General features: G+C 62.2%; 1 protein-coding gene across 1 annotated transcript in view; it reads right to left on the bottom strand.

Annotated features, from left to right (window-relative positions):
• Positions 1–1,609: 1,609 nt before the first annotated feature.
• The window catches only part of LOC116958458 (phosphorylase b kinase gamma catalytic chain, liver/testis isoform-like), a gene marked incomplete at its 3' end in the record, with an annotated part of 64,981 nt that continues 49,581 nt past the window's right edge, over positions 1,610–17,009 (bottom strand). Inside the window, exon 10 of the mRNA XM_076058610.1 lies at positions 1,610–1,943. Coding sequence (XP_075914725.1) covers positions 1,610–1,943 — 334 coding nt within the window. The remainder of the gene's footprint in view (positions 1,944–17,009) is intronic.

Here is a 17,009-nt window from a genome sequence, read left to right as displayed (position 1 = left end):
GTCTCTCTGTGTCTCTGTGTATCTCTATGGGTCTCTCTGTGTATCTGTGTCTCTGTGGGTCTCTCTGTGTCTCTGTGGGTGTCTGTGGGTCTCTGTGTGTCTCTGTGTATCTCTATGTGTCTCTCTGTGTCTCTGTGGGTCTCTATGTGTCTCTGTGTGTCTCTGTGGGTCTCTATGTGTCTCTGTGCATCTCTCTGTGTCTCTATGTGTCTCTGTGGGTCTCTATGGGTCTCTCTGTGTCTCTGTGGGTCTCTATGTGTCTCTGTGTATCTCTATGGGTCTCTGTGTATCTCTGTGTGTCTCTATGGGTCTCTGTGTCTCTGTGTATCTCTGTGTGTCTCTATGTATCTCTGTGTGTCTCTATGTGTCTCTGTGTCTCTGTGTATCTCTATGGGTCTCTGTGTATCTCTGTGTGTCTCTGTGTATCTCCGTGTGTCTATGTGTCTCTGTGTATCTCTATGGGTCTCTATGGGTCTCTGTGTGTTTCTGTGGGTCTCTATGGGTCTCTGTGTATCTCTGTGTATCTCTATGTATCTCTGTGTGTCTCTATGTGTCTCTATGGGTCTCTGTGTATCTCTATGTATCTCTGTGTGTCTCTATGTGTCTCTATGGGTCTCTGTGTATCTCTATGTGTCTCTGTGTATCTGTGTATCTCTATGGGTCTCTGTGTGTCTCTGTGGGTCTCTGTGTGTCTCTATGTATCTCTGTGTCTCTGTGTATCTCTGTGGGTCTCTATGGGTCTTTGTGTATCTCTATGGGTCTCTGTGGGTCTCCTGTGTATCTCTGTGTATCTCTGTGTGTCTCTGTGTATCTCTGTGTGTCTCTGTGGGTCTCTGTTGGTCTCTGTTGGTCTCTGTGTGTCTCTGTGTCTCTGTGTGTCTGTGTGTCTCTGTGGGTCTGTGTGTCTCTGTGTCTCTGTGTGTCTCTGTGTATCTCTGTGTGTCTCTGTGTATCTCTATGCAGTGTGTAGCGTAAACATCGCCACTGTGTGTACATCATAGGTGGTGCTACTCGCTACTAGCAGCACTTGCCCCTGCAGCCCTGCTAGAGGCTACCTGGGGGAGCTTTGTCTGTGTGTGTGGTCAGACGGCTTCATACACACGTGTACACACCCTGCTACGGGGTCACCACGAGGTCACCACGGGGTCACCACGAGGTCACCGTGATGTCACCATGGGGTCGCCGCGATGTCGCCGTGATGTCACCACGGGGTCACCAAGAGGTCGCCGTGATGTCACCACGGGGTCACCACGAGGTCACCGTGATGTCACCACGAGGTCACCACGAGGTCGCCGCGATGTCACCACGAGGTCACCACGAGGTCGCCGCGATGTCACCACGAGGTCACCACGGGGTCACCACGAGGTCACGGGATCTCTCTCACCCCTCACCCCCCCCCCCCCGCCCCACGTGAGTGCCCCCCACCACGTGACCCCCCCCCCCCCCACACACAGCGCTCAGAGCCCCCGCTCCTCCTGCCAGGCACCGCCCCCAAACCCACCGACGACGCAACCTACGCAACCGCCTCCACCGCCTCCTCCTCCGCAACCGCCTCCACCGCCTCCACCGCCTCCTCCGCCTCCTCCGCCTCCTCCGCCTCCTCCGCAACCGCCTCCACCGCCTCCTCCGCCTCCTCCGCCTCCTCCGCCTCCTCCGCAACCGCCTCCACCGCCTCCTCCGCCTCCTCCTCCTCCTCCTCCCCAGCCCCAGCCGGGGGCCCCGGCGAGCCGCAGCACGGCCCTGGGGGCGTCCTCGAAGAGGGCGGCCCGGTCCTGGCGCTGCCCACGCTTCACCCAGTGGCCGTAGAGGCGGAAGGCGGCGGCGTCGACGCAGCGACGCAGCGCCCGCACGGCGTGGGGGGCGCCGGCGGACAGCGCCGCCGGAGTCACGGGGAGGGGCGGGGAGCGGATACGGAGGGCGGCCACGACGGCGAGGGACACCGCCTGGGGGGGGGAGAGGGGGGGAGAGAGGGGGAGAGACGCGGGGAGAGAGAGACACGGGGAGAGAGAGAGAGACACGGGGAGAGAGAGACACGGGGAGAGAGAGACACGGGGAGAGACACGGGGAGAGACACGGGGAGAGAGAGACACGGGGAGAGAGAGACACGGGGAGAGAGAGAGAGAGACACGGGGTGAGACACGAGGAGAGAGAGACACGGGGTGAGACACGAGGAGAGAGAGACACGGGGTGAGAGAGACACGGGGAGAGACACGGGGAGAGAGAGACACGGGGAGAGACACGGGGAGAGAGAGACACGGGGAGAGAGAGACACGGGGTGAGAGAGACGCAGGGTGAGACACGGGGAGAGAGAGACACGGGGTGAGAGAGACACGGGGAGAGAGAGACACGGGGAGAGACACGGGGAGAGACACGGGGAGAGAGAGACACGGGGAGAGAGAGAGAGAGACACGGGGAGAGACACGGGGAGAGACACGGGGAGAGAGACACGGGGAGAGAGAGACACGGGGTGAGAGAGAGAGAGACGCGGGGAGAGAGAGAGACACGGGGAGAGAGAGCCACGGGGAGAGAGAGACACGGGGAGAGAGAGACACGGGGTGAGAGAGACACGGGGAGAGAGAGACACGGGGAGAGAGAGACACGGGGTGAGAGAGACACGGGGAGAGAGAGACACGGGGAGAGAGAGAGAGAGACACGGGGAGAGACACGGGGAGAGACACGGGGAGAGAGACACGGGGAGAGAGAGACACGGGGTGAGAGAGAGAGAGACGCGGGGAGAGAGAGAGACACGGGGAGAGAGAGCCACGGGGAGAGAGAGACACGGGGAGAGAGAGACACGGGGTGAGAGAGACACGGGGAGAGAGAGACACGGGGAGAGAGAGACACGGGGTGAGAGAGACACGGGGAGAGAGAGACACGGGGAGAGAGAGACACGGGGTGAGAGAGAGAGAGACGCGGGGAGAGAGAGAGACACGGGGAGAGAGAGCCACGGGGAGAGAGAGAGAGAGAGACACGGGGAGAGAGAGAGAGACACGGGGTGAGACACGGGGAGAGAGAGAGACACGGGGAGAGAGAGACGCGGGGAGAGAGAGACACGGGGAGAGAGAGACACGGGGAGAGAGAGACACGGGGTGAGAGAGACACGGGGAGAGAGAGACACGGGGAGAGAGAGACACGGGGTGAGAGAGACACGGGGAGAGAGACACTGGGAGAGAGAGACACGGGAAGAGAGAGACACGGGGAGAGAGAGACACGGGGAGAGAGAGAGAGAGACACGGGGAGAGACACGGGGAGAGAGAGACACGGGGAGAGACACGGGGAGAGAGAGACACGGGGAGAGAGAGACACGGGGTGAGAGAGAGAGAGACGCGGGGAGAGAGAGAGACACGGGGAGAGAGAGCCACGGGGAGAGAGAGAGAGAGAGACACGGGGAGAGAGAGAGAGACACGGGGTGAGACACGGGGAGAGAGAGAGACACGGGGAGAGAGAGACGCGGGGAGAGAGAGACACGGGGAGAGAGAGACACGGGGAGAGAGAGACACGGGGTGAGAGAGACACGGGGAGAGAGAGACACGGGGAGAGAGAGACACGGGGTGAGAGAGACACGGGGAGAGAGACACTGGGAGAGAGAGACACGGGAAGAGAGAGACACGGGGAGAGAGAGACACGGGGAGAGAGAGAGAGAGACACGGGGAGAGACACGGGGAGAGAGAGACACGGGGAGAGACACGGGGAGAGACACGGGGAGAGAGAGACACGGGGAGAGAGAGACACGGGGTGAGAGAGAGAGAGACGCGGGGAGAGAGAGAGACACGGGGAGAGAGAGCCACGGGGAGAGAGAGAGAGAGACACGGGGAGAGAGAGAGAGACACGGGGTGAGACACGGGGAGAGAGAGAGACACGGGGAGAGAGAGACGCGGGGAGAGAGAGACACGGGGAGAGAGAGACACGGGGAGAGAGAGACACGGGGTGAGAGAGACACGGGAGAGAGAGACACGGGGAGAGAGAGACACGGGGTGAGAGAGACACGGGGAGAGAGACACTGGGAGAGAGAGACACGGGAAGAGAGAGACACGGGGAGAGAGAGACACGGGGAGAGAGAGAGAGAGACACGGGGAGAGACACGGGGAGAGAGAGACACGGGGAGAGACACGGGGAGAGAGAGACACGGGGAGAGAGAGACACGGGGTGAGAGAGAGAGAGACGCGGGGAGAGAGAGAGACACGGGGAGAGAGAGCCACGGGGAGAGAGAGAGAGAGAGACACGGGGAGAGAGAGAGAGACACGGGGTGAGACACGGGGAGAGAGAGAGACACGGGGAGAGAGAGACGCGGGGAGAGAGAGACACGGGGAGAGAGAGACACGGGGAGAGAGAGACACGGGGTGAGAGAGACACGGGGAGAGAGAGACACGGGGAGAGAGAGACACGGGGTGAGAGAGACACGGGGAGAGAGACACTGGGAGAGAGAGACACGGGAAGAGAGAGACACGGGGAGAGAGAGACACGGGGAGAGAGAGAGAGAGACACGGGGAGAGACACGGGGAGAGAGAGACACGGGGAGAGACACGGGGAGAGAGAGACACGGGGAGAGAGAGACACGGGGTGAGAGAGAGAGAGACGCGGGGAGAGAGAGAGACACGGGGAGAGAGAGCCACGGGGAGAGAGAGAGAGAGAGAGACACGGGGAGAGAGAGAGAGACACGGGGTGAGACACGGGGAGAGAGAGAGACACGGGGAGAGAGAGACGCGGGGAGAGAGAGACACGGGGAGAGAGAGACACGGGGAGAGAGAGACACGGGGTGAGAGAGACACGGGGAGAGAGAGACACGGGGAGAGAGAGACACGGGGTGAGAGAGACACGGGGAGAGAGACACTGGGAGAGAGAGACACGGGAAGAGAGAGACACGGGGAGAGAGAGACACGGGGAGAGAGAGAGAGAGACACGGGGAGAGACACGGGGAGAGAGAGACACGGGGAGAGACACGGGGAGAGAGAGACACGGGGAGAGAGAGACACGGGGTGAGAGAGAGAGAGACGCGGGGAGAGAGAGAGAGACGCGGGGAGAGAGAGAGACACGGGGAGAGAGAGCCACGGGGAGAGAGAGAGAGAGAGACACGGGGAGAGAGAGAGAGACACGGGGTGAGACACGGGGAGAGAGAGAGACACGGGGAGAGAGAGACGCGGGGAGAGAGAGACACGGGGAGAGAGAGACACGGGGAGAGAGAGACACGGGGTGAGAGAGACACGGGGAGAGAGAGACACGGGGAGAGAGAGACACGGGGTGAGAGAGACACGGGGAGAGAGACACTGGGAGAGAGAGACACGGGAAGAGAGAGACACGGGGAGAGAGAGACACGGGGAGAGAGAGAGAGAGACACGGGGAGAGACACGGGGAGAGAGAGACACGGGGAGAGACACGGGGAGAGAGAGACACGGGGAGAGAGAGACACGGGGTGAGAGAGAGAGAGACGCGGGGAGAGAGAGAGACACGGGGAGAGAGAGCCACGGGGAGAGAGAGAGAGAGAGACACGGGGAGAGAGAGAGAGACACGGGGTGAGACACGGGGAGAGAGAGAGACACGGGGAGAGAGAGACGCGGGGAGAGAGAGACACGGGGAGAGAGAGACACGGGGAGAGAGAGACACGGGGTGAGAGAGACACGGGGAGAGAGAGACACGGGGAGAGAGAGACACGGGGTGAGAGAGACACGGGGAGAGAGACACTGGGAGAGAGAGACACGGGAAGAGAGAGACACGGGGAGAGAGAGACACGGGGAGAGAGAGAGAGAGACACGGGGAGAGACACGGGGAGAGAGAGACACGGGGAGAGACACGGGGAGAGACACGGGGAGAGAGAGACACGGGGAGAGAGAGACACGGGGTGAGAGAGAGAGAGACGCGGGGAGAGAGAGAGACACGGGGAGAGAGAGCCACGGGGAGAGAGAGAGAGAGACACGGGGAGAGAGAGAGAGACACGGGGTGAGACACGGGGAGAGAGAGAGACACGGGGAGAGAGAGACGCGGGGAGAGAGAGACACGGGGAGAGAGAGACACGGGGAGAGAGAGACACGGGGTGAGAGAGACACGGGGAGAGAGAGACACGGGGAGAGAGAGACACGGGGTGAGAGAGACACGGGGAGAGAGACACTGGGAGAGAGAGACACGGGAAGAGAGAGACACGGGGAGAGAGAGACACGGGGAGAGAGAGAGAGAGACACGGGGAGAGACACGGGGAGAGAGAGACACGGGGAGAGACACGGGGAGAGAGAGACACGGGGAGAGAGAGACACGGGGTGAGAGAGAGAGAGACGCGGGGAGAGAGAGAGACACGGGGAGAGAGAGCCACGGGGAGAGAGAGAGAGAGAGACACGGGGAGAGAGAGAGAGACACGGGGTGAGACACGGGGAGAGAGAGAGACACGGGGAGAGAGAGACGCGGGGAGAGAGAGACACGGGGAGAGAGAGACACGGGGAGAGAGAGACACGGGGTGAGAGAGACACGGGGAGAGAGAGACACGGGGAGAGAGAGACACGGGGTGAGAGAGACACGGGGAGAGAGACACTGGGAGAGAGAGACACGGGAAGAGAGAGACACGGGGAGAGAGAGACACGGGGAGAGAGAGAGAGAGACACGGGGAGAGACACGGGGAGAGAGAGACACGGGGAGAGACACGGGGAGAGAGAGACACGGGGAGAGAGAGACACGGGGTGAGAGAGAGAGAGACGCGGGGAGAGAGAGAGACACGGGGAGAGAGAGCCACGGGGAGAGAGAGAGAGAGACACGGGGAGAGAGAGAGAGACACGGGGTGAGACACGGGGAGAGAGAGAGACACGGGGAGAGAGAGACGCGGGGAGAGAGAGACACGGGGAGAGAGAGACACGGGGAGAGAGAGACACGGGGTGAGAGAGACACGGGGAGAGAGAGACACGGGGAGAGAGAGACACGGGGTGAGAGAGACACGGGGAGAGAGACACTGGGAGAGAGAGACACGGGAAGAGAGAGACACGGGGAGAGAGAGACACGGGGAGAGAGAGAGAGAGACACGGGGAGAGACACGGGGAGAGAGAGACACGGGGAGAGACACGGGGAGAGAGAGACACGGGGAGAGAGAGACACGGGGTGAGAGAGAGAGAGACGCGGGGAGAGAGAGAGACACGGGGAGAGAGAGCCACGGGGAGAGAGAGAGAGAGAGACACGGGGAGAGAGAGAGAGACACGGGGTGAGACACGGGGAGAGAGAGAGACACGGGGAGAGAGAGACGCGGGGAGAGAGAGACACGGGGAGAGAGAGACACGGGGAGAGAGAGACACGGGGTGAGAGAGACACGGGGAGAGAGAGACACGGGGAGAGAGAGACACGGGGTGAGAGAGACACGGGGAGAGAGACACTGGGAGAGAGAGACACGGGAAGAGAGAGACACGGGGAGAGAGAGACACGGGGAGAGAGAGAGAGAGACACGGGGAGAGACACGGGGAGAGAGAGACACGGGGAGAGAGAGACACGGGGAGAGACACGGCGAGAGAGAGACACGGGAAGAGAGAGACACGGGGAGAGAGAGACACAGGGAGAGAGAGACACGGGGAGAGAGAGAGAGAGACACGGGGAGAGACACGGGGAGAGAGAGACACGGGGAGAGAGAGAGAGAGAGAGACACGGGGAGAGAGAGACACGGGGTGAGACGCGGGGTGAGACACGGGGAAAGAGAGACACGGGGAGAGAGAGACACGGGGAGAGAGAGACACGGGGAGAGAGAGACACGGGGTGAGAGAGACACGGGGAGAGAGAGAGAGACACGGGGAGAGAGAGAGAGACACGGGGAGAGAGAGAGAGACACGGGGAGAGAGAGACACGGGGAGAGAGAGACACGGGGTGAGAGAGACACGGGGAGAGAGAGAGAGACACGGGGAGAGAGAGAGAGACACGGGGAGAGAGAGAGAGACACGGGGAGAGAGAGAGACACGGGGAGAGAGAGAGAGACACGGGGAGAGAGAGAGACACGGGGAAAGAGAGACATGGAGAGAGAGACACGGGGAGAGAGACACGGGGAGAGAGACACGGGGGGAGACACGGGGAGAGAGAGAGACGCGGGGAGAGAGAGACACGGGGAGAGAGAGACACGGGGAGAGAGAGACGCGGGGAGAGAGAGACGCGGGGAGAGAGAGACACGGGGAGAGAGAGACACGGGGAGAGAGAGACACGGGGAGAGAGAGACGCGGGGTGAGAGAGACGCGGGGAGAGAGAGACACGGGGAGAGAGAGACACGGGGTGAGAGAGACACGGGGTGAGAGAGACACGGGGAGAGACACGGAGAGAGAGACACGGGCAGAGGGACACGGGGAGAGAGACACGGGGAGAGGGGGTGAGACACGGGGGGAGAGAGAGACACAGGGTGAGACGCGGAGAGAGACACAGAGAGACACGGAGGTGGGTGAGACACGGGGAGAGACACGGGGAGAGACACGGGGTGAGACACGGGGTGAGACACGGGGTGAGACACGGGGAGAGACACGGGGAGAGACACCAGGAGAGACACGGGGTGAGAGACACGGGGTGGGTGAGACACGGGGTGAGACACAGGGTGAGAGAGACACGGGGAGAGACACGGGGATAGAGAGACACAGGGAGAGAGAGACACGGGGAGAGAGAGACACGGGGAGAGAGACACGGGGAGAGAGACACGGGGAGAGAGACACGGGGAGAGACAAGGGGAGAGAGATGTGGAGAGAGAGAGGGAGAGACACGGGGTGAGAGACACGGGGGGAGAGAGACACGGGGGGAGAGAGACACGGGGTGAGAGACACGGGGGGAGAGATACACGGGGAGAGAGAGACACGGGGAGAGAGAGACACGGGGAGAGAGAGACACGGGGAGAGATACGGTGAGAGTGAGACAGGGAGAGACACGGGGAGAGACACGGTGAGAGAGTGAGACACAGGGAGAGACACGGAGAGAGAGACACGGGCAGAGAGAGACACGGGGAGAGAGAGACACGGGTAGAGAGAGACACGGGGTGAGAGAGACACAGGGAGACACGGGGAGAGAGAGACACGGGGAGAGAGAGACACGGTGAGAGAGTGAGACACAGGGAGAGACACGGAGAGAGAGAGACACGGGGAGAGACACAGTGAGAGAGTGAGACACAGGGAGAGACATGGGGAGAGAGAGACACGGGGAGAGAGAGACACGGGGAGAGAGACACGGGGAGAGACACGGGGGGAGAGAGAGACACGGGGAGAGACACGGGGAGAGAGAGACACGGAGAGACACGGGGGTGGGTGAGACAAGGGGAGAGAGAGACACGGGGAGACACGGGGAGAGAGACACGGGGTGAGAGAGACGCGGGGAGAGAGACACGGGGAGAGACACGGGGTGAGACACGGGGAGAGAGAGACGCGGGGGGAGACACGGGTTGAGACACGGGGTGAGAGAGAGACAGGGTGAGACGCGGAGAGAGACACGGAGAGACACGGGGGAGAGAGAGACGCGGGGAGAGACGCCGGGTGAGACGCGGGGAGAGAGAGAGAGAGACACGGGGTGAGACGCGGGAAGAGACGCGGGGTGAGACACGGGGAGAGAGAGACACGGGGTGAGAGAGACACGGGGTGAGAGAGACACGGGGAGAGAGAGACACGGGGTGAGAGAGACGCGGGCTGAGAGAGACACGGGGTGAGAGAGACACGGGGAGAGAGAGACACGGGGTGAGAGAGACGCGGGGAGAGAGAGACACGGGGAGAGGGACACGGGGAGAGGGACACGGGGAGAGAGACACGGGGAGAGAGACACGGGGAGAGGGGGTGAGACACGGGGGGAGAGAGAGACACAGGGTGAGACGTGGAGAGAGACACAGAGAGACACGGGGGTGGGTGAGACACGGGGAGAGACACGGGGTGAGACACGGGGAGATACACGGGGAGAGACACCAGGAGAGACACGGGGTGAGAGACACGGGGTGGGTGAGACACGGGGTGAGACACAGGGTGAGAGAGACACGGGGAGAGACACGGGGAGAGAGACACACAGGGAGAGAGAGACACGGGGAGAGAGAGACACGGGGAGAGAGACACGGGGAGAGAGACACGGGGAGAGAGATGTGGAGAGAGAGAGGGAGAGACACGGGGTGAGAGACACGGGGGGAGAGAGACACGGGGGGAGAGAGACACGGGGTGAGAGACACGGGGGGAGAGATACACGGGGAGAGAGAGACACGGGGAGAGAGAGACACGGGGAGAGATACGGTGAGAGTGAGACAGGGAGAGACACGGGGAGAGACACGGTGAGAGAGTGAGACACAGGGAGAGACACGGAGAGAGAGACACGGGGAGAGAGAGACACGGGGAGACACGGGGAGAGAGAGACACGGGGAGAGACACGGGGAGAGACACAGTGAGAGAGTGAGACACAGGGAGAGACACGGGGAGAGAGAGACACGGGGTGAGAGAGACACAGGGAGACACGGGGAGAGAGAGACACGGGGAGAGAGAGACACGGTGAGAGAGTGAGACACAGGGAGAGACACGGGGAGAGAGAGACACGGGGAGAGACACGTGAGAGAGTGAGACACAGGGAGAGACACGGGGAGAGAGAGACACGGGGAGAGAGAGACACGGGGAGAGAGACACGGGGAGAGACACGGGGGGAGAGAGAGACACGGGGAGAGACACGGGGAGAGAGAGACACGGAGAGACACGGGGGTGGGTGAGACAAGGGGAGAGAGAGACACGGGGAGACACGGGGAGAGAGACACGGGGTGAGAGAGACACGGGGAGAGACACGGGGTGAGACACGGGGAGAGAGAGACGCGGGGGGAGACACGGGATGAGACACGGGGTGAGAGAGAGACAGGGTGAGACGCGGAGAGAGACACGGAGAGACACGGGGGTGGGTGAGACACGGGGTGAGACACGGGGAGAGACACGGGGTGAGAGAGACACGGGGAGAGAAAGACACGGGGAGAGACACGGAGAGACAGAGACACGGGGAAAGACACGGGGGGAGAGACACGGGGGGGAGAGACGCGGGGAGAGAGAGACACGGGGAGAGACACGGGGAGAGACACGGGGTGAGAGAGACACGGGGAGAGAGAGACACGGAGAGCGAGATATACGGAGAGAGAGACACGGGGTGAGAGAGACACGGGTTGAGAGAGACACGGGGTGAGAGAGACACAGGGAGAGAGAGAGACACGGGGAGAGACACGGAGAGAGAGACACGGGGAGAGAGAGACACGGGGAGAGACACGGTGAGAGAGTGAGACACAGGGAGAGACACGGGGAGAGAGACACGGGGAGAGAGAGACACGCGGAGAGACACGGAGAGAGAGACACGGGGAGAGAGAGACACGGGGAGAGAGAGCCACGGGGAGAGAGAGACACGGGGAGAGAGACACGGGGAGAGAGACGGGGAGAGAGACACGGGGAGAGAGAGAGACACGGGGAGAGAGAGAGAGAGACACGGGGAGAGAAAGACACGGGGTGAGAGAGACACGGGGAGAGAGAGACACGGGGAGAGAGACACGGGGAGAGACACGGGGAGAGAGACACGGGGAGAGAGACACGGGGAGAGAGAGAGAGACATGGGGAGAGAGAGAGAGACACGGGGTGAGAGAGACACGAGGAGCGAGAGACACGGGGAGAGAGAGACACGGGGAGATAGAGACACGGAGAGAGAGACACGGGGAGAGAGACACGGGGAGAGAGAGACGGGGTGAGAGAGACATGGGGAGAGAGACACGGGGAGAGATGCGGGGAGAGAGAGACACGGAGAGAAAGTGACATGGGGAGAGAGAGACACGGGGAGAGGGAGACACGGGGAGAGAGACACGGAGAGAGAGAGAGAGACATGGGGTGAGAGAGACACGGGGTGAGAGAGAGACACGGGGTGAGAGAGAGACATGGGGACAGAGAGACACGGGGAGAGACGCGGGGAGAGATGCGGGGAGAGACGCGGGGTGAGACACGGGGTGAGAGAGACACGGTGAGAGAGACACGGTGAGAGAGACACGGGGTGAGAGAGACATGGGGAGAGAGACACGGGGAGAGACACGGGGTGAGACACGGGGTGAGAGAGACACGGTGAGAGAGACACGGTGAGAGAGACACGGGGTGAGATGGACATGAGGAGAGAGACACGGGGAGAGAGAGACACGGGGAGAGAGAGACACGGGGAGAGAGAGAGACACGGGGAGAAAGACACGGGGAGAGAGAGACGTGGGGTGAGAGAGACACGGGGTGAGAGAGACACGGTGAGAGAGACGCGGGGAGAGAGACACGGGGAGAGACGCGGGGTGAGAGAGACATGGGGAGAGAGAGACACGGGGAGAGAGACACGGGGAGAGAGAGACACGGGGAGAGAGAGACACGGGGTGAGAGAGACGCGGGGAGAGAGACACGGGGGGAGAGACATGGGGAGAGAGACGCGGGGAGAGAGACGCGGGGAGAGACGCGGGGTGAGAGAGACACGGGGAGAGAGACACGGGGGGAGAGACATGGGGAGAGAGAGACACGGGGAGAGAGAGAGACACGGGGAGAGAGACACGGGGGGAGAGACATGGGGAGAGAGAGACACGGGGAGAGAGACACGGGGAGAGAGAGACACGGGGAGAGAGAGACACGGGGTGAGAGAGACGCGGGGAGAGAGACACGGGGGGAGAGACATGGGGAGAGAGACGCGGGGAGAGAGACACGCGGAGAGACGCGGGGTGAGAGAGACACGGGGAGAGAGACACGGGGGGAGAGACATGGGGAGAGAGAGACACGGGGAGAGAGAGAGACACGGGGAGAGAGACACGGGGGGAGAGACATGGGGAGAGAGAGACACGGGGAGAGAGACACGGGGAGAGAGAGACACGGGGAGAGAGAGACACGGGGTGAGAGAGATGCGGGGAGAGAGACACGGGGGGAGAGACGCGGGGAGAGAGACGCGGGGAGAGACGCGGGGTGAGAGAGACACGGGGAGAGAGACACGGGGGGAGAGACATGGGGAGAGAGAGACACGGGGAGAGACACGGGGAGAGACACACGGGGAGAGAGAGACACGGGGAGAGACATGGGGTGAGAGACGGGGAGAGACGCAGGGGAAGACACGGTGAGAGAGACACGGGGAGAGAGACACGGGGTGAGAGAGACACGGGGAGAGAGAGACAGAGAGAGAGAGACACGGGGAGAGAGACACGGGGTGAGAGAGACACGCGGTGAGAGAGACACAGGGAGAGAGAGACACGGGGAGAGAGAGACACAGGGTGAGACACGAGGAGAGTGAGACACGGGGAGAGAGAGACACGGGGAGAGAGAGACACGGGGAGAGAGAGACACGGGGAGAGAGAGACACGGGGAGAGAGAGACACAGGGAGAGAGAGACACGGGGAGAGAGACACGGGGGGAGAGAGACACGGGGAGAGAGAGACACGGGGAGAGAGACACGGGAGAGAGAGACACGGGGAGAGAGAGACACGGGGAGAGAGACACGGGGGGAGAGACATGGGGAGAGAGAGACACGGGGAGAGAGACACGGGGAGAGAGACATGGGGAGAGACACACGGGGAGAGAGAGACACGGGGAGAGACATGGGGAGAGACGCAGGGGAAGACACGGTGAGAGAGACACGGTGAGAGAGACACGGGGAGAGAGACACGGGGAGAGAGAGACAGAGAGAGAGACACGGGGAGAGAGACACGGGGTGAGAGAGACACGGGGTGAGAGTCACAGGGAGAGAGAGACACGGGGAGAGAGAGACACGGGGTGAGACACGGGGAGAGAGAGACACGGGGAGAGAGAGACACGGAGAGAGAGACACGGGGAGAGAGGCACGGGGTGAGAGAGAGACATGGGGTGAGAGAGACACGGGGTGAGAGAGACACGGGGAGAGAGACACGGAGAGAGAGGTACGGGGAGAGAGACACGGGGTGAGAGAGACACGGGGAGAGAGACACGGAGAGAGAGACACGGGGAGAGAGAGACACGGGGAGAGAGAGACACGGGGTGAGAGAGACACGGGGTGAGAGAGACACGGAGAGAGAGAGACACGGGGAGAGAGAGATATGGGGTGAGAGAGACACGGGGAGAGAGAGACACGGGGAGAGAGACGCGGGGAGAGACGCGGGGTGAGAGAGACACGGGGAGAGAGACACGGGGGGAGAGACATGGGGAGAGAGAGACACGGGGAGAGACACGGGGAGAGACACACGGGGAGAGAGAGACACGGGGAGAGACATGGGGTGAGAGACGGGGACAGACGCAGGGGAAGACACGGTGAGAGAGACACGGGGAGAAAGTGACATGGGGAGAGAGAGACACGGGGAGAGGGAGACACGGGGAGAGAGACACGGAGAGAGAGAGAGAGACATGGGGTGAGAGAGACACGGGGTGAGAGAGAGACACGGGGTGAGAGAGAGACATGGGGACAGAGAGACACGGGGAGAGACGCGGGGAGAGATGCGGGGAGAGACGCGGGGTGAGACACGGGGTGAGAGAGACACGGTGAGAGAGACACGGTGAGAGAGACACGGGGTGAGAGAGACATGGGGAGAGAGACACGGGGAGAGACACGGGGTGAGACACGGGGTGAGAGAGACACGGTGAGAGAGACACGGTGAGAGAGACACGGGGTGAGATGGACATGAGTAGAGAGACACGGGGAGAGAGAGACACGGGGAGAGAGAGACACGGGGAGAGAGAGAGACACGGGGAGAAAGACACGGGGAGAGAGAGACGTGGGGTGAGAGAGACACGGGGTGAGAGAGACACGGTGAGAGAGACGCGGGGAGAGAGACACGGGGAGAGACGCGGGGTGAGAGAGACATGGGGAGAGAGAGACACGGGGAGAGAGACACGGGGAGAGAGAGACACGGGGAGAGAGAGACACGGGGTGAGAGAGACGCGGGGAGAGAGACACGGGGGGAGAGACATGGGGAGAGAGACGCGGGGAGAGAGACGCGGGGAGAGACGCGGGGTGAGAGAGACACGGGGAGAGAGACACGGGGGGAGAGACATGGGGAGAGAGAGACACGGGGAGAGAGAGAGACACGGGGAGAGAAACACGGGGGGAGAGACATGGGGAGAGAGAGACACGGGGAGAGAGACACGGGGAGAGAGAGACACGGGGAGAGAGAGACACGGGGTGAGAGAGACGCGGGGAGAGAGACACGGGGGGAGAGACATGGGGAGAGAGACGCGGGGAGAGAGACACGCGGAGAGACGCGGGGTGAGAGAGACACGGGGAGAGAGACACGGGGGGAGAGACATGGGGAGAGAGAGACACGGGGAGAGAGAGAGACACGGGGAGAGAGACACGGGGGGAGAGACATGGGGAGAGAGAGACACGGGGAGAGAGACACGGGGAGAGAGAGACACGGGGAGAGAGAGACACGGGGTGAGAGAGATGCGGGGAGAGAGACACGGGGGGAGAGACGCGGGGAGAGAGACGCGGGGAGAGACGCGGGGTGAGAGAGACACGGGGAGAGAGACACGGGGGGAGAGACATGGGGAGAGAGAGACACGGGGAGAGACACGGGGAGAGACACACGGGGAGAGAGAGACACGGGGAGAGACATGGGGTGAGAGACGGGGAGAGACGCAGGGGAAGACACGGTGAGAGAGACACGGGGAGAGAGACACGGGGTGAGAGAGACACGGGGAGAGAGAGACAGAGAGAGAGAGACACGGGGAGAGAGACACGGGGTGAGAGAGACACGCGGTGAGAGAGACACAGGGAGAGAGAGACACGGGGAGAGAGAGACACAGGGTGAGACACGAGGAGAGTGAGACACGGGGAGAGAGAGACACGGGGAGAGAGAGACACGGGGAGAGAGAGACACGGGGAGAGAGAGACACGGGGAGAGAGAGACACAGGGAGAGAGAGACACGGGGAGAGAGACACGGGGGGAGAGAGACACGGGGAGAGAGAGACACGGGGAGAGAGACACGGGAGAGAGAGACACGGGGAGAGAGAGACACGGGGAGAGAGACACGGGGGGAGAGACATGGGGAGAGAGAGACACGGGGAGAGAGACACGGGGAGAGAGACATGGGGAGAGACACACGGGGAGAGAGAGACACGGGGAGAGACATGGGGAGAGACGCAGGGGAAGACACGGTGAGAGAGACACGGTGAGAGAGACACGGGGAGAGAGACACGGGGAGAGAGAGACAGAGAGAGAGACACGGGGAGAGAGACACGGGGTGAGAGAGACACGGGGTGAGAGTCACAGGGAGAGAGAGACACGGGGAGAGAGAGACACGGGGTGAGACACGGGGAGAGAGAGACACGGGGAGAGAGAGACACGGAGAGAGAGACACGGGGAGAGAGGCACGGGGTGAGAGAGAGACATGGGGTGAGAGAGACACGGGGTGAGAGAGACACGGGGAGAGAGACACGGAGAGAGAGGTACGGGGAGAGAGACACGGGGTGAGAGAGACACGGGGAGAGAGACACGGAGAGAGAGACACGGGGAGAGAGAGACACGGGGAGAGAGAGACACGGGGTGAGAGAGACACGGGGTGAGAGAGACACGGAGAGAGAGAGACACGGGGAGAGAGAGATATGGGGTGAGAGAGACACGGGGAGAGAGAGACACGGGGAGAGAGACGCGGGGAGAGACGCGGGGTGAGAGAGACACGGGGAGAGAGACACGGGGGGAGAGACATGGGGAGAGAGAGACACGGGGAGAGACACGGGGAGAGACACACGGGGAGAGAGAGACACGGGGAGAGACATGGGGTGAGAGACGGGGACAGACGCAGGGGAAGACACGGTGAGAGAGACACGGGGAGAGAGACACGGGGTGAGAGAGACACGGGGAGAGAGAGACAGAGAGAGAGAGACACGGGGAGAGAGACACGGGGTGAGAGAGACACGCGGTGAGAGAGACACAGGGAGAGAGAGACACGGGGAGAGAGAGACACAGGGTGAGACACGAGGAGAGTGAGACACGGGGAGAGAGAGACACGGGGAGAGAGAGACACGGGGAGAGAGAGACACGGGGAGAGAGAGACACGGGGAGAGAGAGACACAGGGAGAGAGAGACACGGGGAGAGAGACACGGGGGGAGAGAGACACGG

This window comes from Petromyzon marinus, assembly GCF_048934315.1.
Source record: "Petromyzon marinus isolate PM22_M1 ecotype Great Lakes invasive population chromosome 77 unlocalized genomic scaffold, UKy_Petmar_22M1.pri1.0 chr77_unloc.2, whole genome shotgun sequence".
NCBI classification, from domain to species: domain Eukaryota; kingdom Metazoa; phylum Chordata; class Hyperoartia; order Petromyzontiformes; family Petromyzontidae; genus Petromyzon; species Petromyzon marinus.
Note: the sequence above shows the minus strand (reverse complement) of the source record. Positions and strands in the feature narration are given on the sequence as shown.